The following is a 6,183-nucleotide window of genomic DNA, read 5'->3' as shown; positions in this document are numbered from 1 at the left end:
TTAATAATATGGGATAATATTATTCTTCCCAAACTAAACGCAACATTTATGCATAAATTAAACACCTCTCTATCAATGCCTGCAGAGGTGATACATTATTTTGACAACAAATGAATATAGATACCATGCATGGAAATGCATGGAACAATTGCGAGATTAAGGATAAACTTCAATGATAGATCTTAAACCTAGCATGGGGATGATCTTATAATTACCGAAGCCAGCATCAGAAAATAGTTGACCCCATTCTTTCTCGTTTCTCTCTTGACTATTATACAAGACCATCATGAGCATATCAAACAAGAGTTCTGTTTCATTTGACTCATGATCCTCTGTCTGCTTCGTCTCCATCACCATATCTATAATAATCAACTTTCCCCCTTCTCTGCCCTTAATTGCTTCTTTACATCGCTTCAGTATCTTAACACAGTTTTCATGGCTCCAATCGTGCATAATCCACTGTTTGTCATTAGCAACACAAAATCAGAAGTTGTTAAACTTTATATATATAATACATCTGTATTAAACAAGTAAAGTTTCAATTAAGATGCAGCTGTTGTTAGGTGCTTAAGCAACTATATATTACCAATTATAGATTGATTCTTGATTGTTTTGGTATGACATTGGAATCGTATTCAGGACAGACTAGTCGCTAATATATTTCAACTAAAAAAAATGTGAAATTAGTTAGGGGGTGAAATTAGTTAGGGGATGAAACTAAAAGGGAGAGGGGTTACCTTCAATAAAATTGCATCTGCGGGTGGAATTGCCTCAAACATGCTGCCACCAACATATTTCAAGTTGTTAGTGCCTTGAAGACCAGCCGCCACATGTGGGAGATCAAATACGATGCATTCCAAATGAGGGAATTCTTTAGCTATGGCTTTAGCCACTGTTCCTGTTCCACCACCAACATCAACCAATGATTTCAACCCCTCGAACACCCCCTTGCACTCATTGATCAGAACATTCATAACCAGCCGTGCATCACTAGCCATAGCTTCGTTAAAGAGATTATTGAAATTTGGTTCATGGGCAGCATATTCCCAAATTGTCCTCTCATTAGCAGTAGCAAATGGAGTAGGATCATCATTTAGGAACCAAGTGCTCACATAATGCCATGGTCTTGTTAAACAAGGGTCAAGCATGGCAAGCAAGAAGGGAGACACACTCAAAGGGTGATCCTTAAGAAGGAGCTGGGATGCATTAGTGAGAACAAACCCTTCTTCTTCATCATTTTGGCTGATTTTTGCTCGAGCAAAGAAACCAGAGTGAACCAAAATGCGCATTAGGCGAGGGATACAATTGGCTTTGGCTGGGTGGAGACGAGTTAGAGCAGCAATGAGCTCAGAGAGGGTGATGGGTTTGCCATGGTTGCGGATGGCATCTGGAATTCCTAATTGAATTGCACATTTGAGGGACATGGAGTTGATGAAATTGAAAATATGGTTCCATATAAGTGATTGAGCTTCAAGTAGCTCAGCGTTACGCCTTCCATCAGCTAAATTACTCATCTTCAGGATCTGTGAAGGTGGTTTTTATTATATTTTGATGAGATGCCTGCAACACCGAACTGAGCACACTATTTATAGAAAGAGAACGGTGGCAGTGGTGATCTACAGGAAACTTTATTTTTACTAAAATAAATTATCATTAATATTGATTTATTTAATAATAAAAGTAATAAAATATAAATACAGTGAATTAAAAATAAAATAAAACTAAAAAGGTACCTATTCCATACTAGCAAGTTAATTCGGTATCTTTCAAATCACGTCGCTCTCTACTTATATATTAAATTAGATTTTTGAGTTTAAACTCTAATCAACTAAATATAAATAAAAAGATATTTTTATTTTTATAATTTACATTAAATTAGCCATAAACTAACAACGGAGGTTGGTTCGAGTGAAGGGATTTGATTCCTCTTAAATAAAATATTAAGTTCGAATTTTGTGAATAAAAAAAAAATATATATATATATATATATATATATATATATATATCATTTTCAACTTTGAAGATTTGCTTTAATGATAAGAACGAAGATAATATGTTTATTAACTCATATATTCAACTATAAGTTGGAAATTGGATCTTTAAATTCAAATTGGATTTGTAAGCTCATATTAAATCATATAAAAGCAGCAATTTTTTAATAATTTATTATTTTACCACGTGACACTAATTTATCACACAAATAAGTTTCACATTTTTTTAAAGAAATAAAATTTTATCCAATTCGGAACAACACACCCCTCACACCCATATACAAATATATGAATATCTGAAATATAAAATTTACAAACAAATACATTTACGAATAGCCCAAAATTAAAGTAAAGTAGCATTTGATATCATATAAAAAAATGAATCGGCTCTAACTCTACCCTAAAAGTTAACTTAAAATTTATCTAAATTTTATAAATAACACAAACACCTTATATCAAAACAATATGTACAACATTTTTATTAATTTTAATATTTAAAAATCTAATAGATGAAAAAAATTTTATTCTTTAACTAAAAAAATTCATTTAACAAAAATAAAAAATTACATCATAATAATATGAAAATTAAACTAATTAGTATTATAAATAAATTTAAAAATTAATTGTTAATGACATAACTCCTCAAAATATATAATTAATTTAATAACTCGAGTTTTCAGATAATTCATGAATCTAATCATATTTAATAATTTAATCATAAAATTATTATAAGACCCATTCAATAAAAAGAAAAAATCTTAGTTAGAGATAAATATTCTTAGTGGGATTGTCAAATATAACAAAGCCTATGATTATGCACTATAAATAAAAATATAATCTTATAATTATGCTAGCTAATAATATCTATATAATTATATAGTTAACTTACTATAATCAATTATTGTCTATATTTTATATAAAGAAATCAAATCATCAATGGAGATATATTTTTCTCCTTAATCAATCTGATACATTATTCTCTCATATCAACTCTAACTTGAGTATCGGAGAGTTTACTCCTATAACACCTAATGAATTTCTGACTCATTCATTATTATTTTACAAATCCATATTTATGATAAATTTTCATAAATCACATCAAACCAGTCTTGAAGTGTTCCAACTGTTCGTAATATGAATTCTCTGATGACTATATGAGAATCAGCACCCTCTCGTAACATTTGAACAACTGTCTACATTTTTCTTGGGCTAAAGCTAGGTCTACAGAATTCATCTCCGATGTGATACTTTGTTTAAGTTTATATCTTCATAAATAAAATTAAATTTTATCATTTTATTCTCATCCCATTAAATATTCATACGAGGTAAAATAATAATAATAATAATAATAATAATAATAATAATCATCATCGAGTTAATAAGATATTTTCTTTAATTATTTAATTTTAGTAATAACTAAAAATATATTTTATAAACTATTTAAATTTTTAGAAAAATAATAAAATTAAATAATAAACAATGAATTGTTATAATAAAATAATATTTTAATCGAGAATCGTGTTTGTGCTACGCAACTGCAGGTTCGTGGGTTGGTAGGATTTAATTATTGAAAAATATACAGTAAAATAAAATAAATGTCACTGATATGCAATTTACACGTTTCTAAATTTTAATTACACGTTTTTTTGACAAACCTTAATGTACTAATCCCCTTAATGAAGTTTGAATATTGCTGAATTTAGATTTAATGAATGGCACTTGCTCTTTGAATATTGCTCAAGTTCATTCATTTAACAAGTTAATTAAATGATGGGACTTGAGATATATCTAAAGAAAGAGACTTAAATATAGTTTATTTTATGAAATAATTACTGTCATTATTATGTTGTATGGAAGAATTCTATCAAGTTTGTAACACTTTGCACAAAGCGTGATTGACAAAATTCAATCGATTTATTAAAAAAATATATTGAATATAATTTTATTTCTTTCAAAAATGTGAAACTCATTTGTGTGATAAATTAGTCTCACGTGGTAAAATAATAAAATTATTAAAGAATAACTTATTAAAGAATAATTTTTTACTTGAAATATATTTTTTAATTTATGAAAATTAAATAATTATTTATTTATTAAAATTATTTAAAATTTTAAGATTGAAAATTTTTAAAAGTGAATTAATTTATTAAAATAATAAAAAATAATATTTAATTGAGTGTTATGATTGTTAATATAAGAATAAAATATAGATTAAATAATAATTTAAAAATAAATAAATTATAAATAATTAATATTTTATTTATGATTTATGACTTATTTTAAATAATTATTTTGATTTAAAATTAAACTAAAAACTAATTAATTAATTTTTTTTAACCATTCACATGTGACTTCATATTTTGTTAATTTATTTTTTATTTTATTTTTCATAATTTAATAAACAATAAGAAAATAAAATGAAAATATTAAAATATTCTGTCTTTTAAGAATTATAAAATTTTAAATTTCAACTAATTAATACTAAAAATATTATAATTTAGGGGGATATATCCTTGTGCATAGTGCCTTGCAAGGCGGCATAGCAGCCAGGTGCCGGTGAAAATTGCATGAATAATTTTTTAAACCAATAATTATATTAATTTAATTCATAAAATTAAAATATAAGTGACGTTAACCGTAAGAATATCAACTAAAATTATTCATATATAGATGAAATTAAAGAAGAAATTAATAATTATTAAAATATTATATTAATACAAAATATTAATATATAAATATAAATTATCCCTTTAATGATGATTTAACATATTAACAACAATTTACTAAATATATTAATTTATCAGATGCATAAAGATTTTGGATTTGATAATATCAAATTTGGCGTAATTTGAATATTATATATTAATTCCTATATTTAAATTTATTTAGATTAGGAATAAACTAAATATTTTTTATAATTTTATTATTTATTTTTAAAATTTCAGTTACATTAATTTAAATAACTCAACTCAACTCAATTAAATCTTTATCCCAAAAATTTGGGGTCGGCTATATGAATTCGCTTTCTCCACTCTAAACGATTTTGGGTTAAATCCTCAGAAATATGTAATGCTTCTAAGTCATGTTGTACTAATCTCCTCCAAGTCAATTTAGGTCTACCCCTTTTTTTCTTTCTGTTCTCTATCATAATGTACTCTGCTTGTCTAACTGGAGCTTCCGTATGTCTATACTTCACATGACAAAACCACCTCAATCTCATTTCTCTCATCTTATCCTCAATTGGTACCACTCCTACTTTTTCTCTAATACTCTCATTACGGACTTTATCTAGTCTAGTATGGCCACTCATCCACCTTAACATTCTCATCTCTGTAACTCTTATCTTAGACGCATACGACTCCTTCAATGCCCAACACTCACTACCATATAACATAGCCGTTCGTATGGCTGTACGGTAAAATTTTCCTTTCAACTTATTGGGAATCTTGTGATCACATAAAGCTCCCGTGGCACGTCTCCACTTCTACCATCCGGCTTTAATCCTATGACTAACATCCTCTTCACATCCCCCATCTACTTGAAGGACTGAGCCGAGATATTTAAAGTGATTACTTTGGGACAGTACCACTCCATCCAAACTAACTCCTTCCCTATCACCAGTTTGGCCTTCACTGAACTTGCAATGCATGTATTCTGTCTTCGTTCTACTTAACTTAAAGCCCTTTGACTCTAGAGTACTTCTCCAAAGCTCTAGCTTTCTATTAACTCCTTCTCGCGTCTCATCTATCAGAACAATATCATCTGCAAACATCATGGAGCAAGAAATACTCTCTTGTATATGTTTCGTCAATTCATCTAAAACTAATGTAAAAAGGTAAGAGCTTATAGCTGATCCTTGGTGTAATTCAAATTATATCGAAAAATCTCTTGTGTCCCCTCCCACTGTGCGCACAATAGTAGTTGCTCCTTCATACATATCTTTCAATACTTGTATGTACCTAATAGATACCCTCTTTTGTTCTAACACACTCCATAGGACATCTCTTGGAATACTATCATAAGCCTTCTCCAAATCAATAAAAACCATGTATAGATCTTTCTTCACATCTCTAAATTTCTCCATCAAACTTCTAATGAGAAAGATCACTTCCATAGTTGAACGACCGGGCATGAAGCCAAATTGATTGAGAGAGATAGAAGTATCATGACGTAGTCGATGCTCCACAACTCT

At 28.4% G+C, this 6,183-nt stretch overlaps 1 protein-coding gene across 1 annotated transcript; it reads right to left on the bottom strand.

Annotated features, from left to right (window-relative positions):
* LOC110643533 (trans-resveratrol di-O-methyltransferase-like) lies at nucleotides 1-1,575 on the bottom strand. The gene is made up of 2 exons (XM_021795944.2): nucleotides 738-1,575; nucleotides 1-459 (listed from the first exon to the last, which is right to left on the bottom strand). Exons 1-2 carry the CDS (start codon nucleotides 1,512-1,514, stop codon nucleotides 157-159), a joined length of 1,080 nt encoding a protein of 359 aa, XP_021651636.2. The 5' UTR covers nucleotides 1,515-1,575; the 3' UTR covers nucleotides 1-156.
* Nucleotides 1,576-6,183: the final 4,608 nt, after the last annotated feature.

The sequence above is a fragment of the Hevea brasiliensis genome, chromosome 10, assembly GCF_030052815.1.
Source record: "Hevea brasiliensis isolate MT/VB/25A 57/8 chromosome 10, ASM3005281v1, whole genome shotgun sequence".
In the NCBI taxonomy this organism is placed as follows: Eukaryota; Viridiplantae; Streptophyta; class Magnoliopsida; order Malpighiales; family Euphorbiaceae; genus Hevea; species Hevea brasiliensis.
This window is presented reverse-complemented; position numbering and strand designations above follow the sequence as displayed.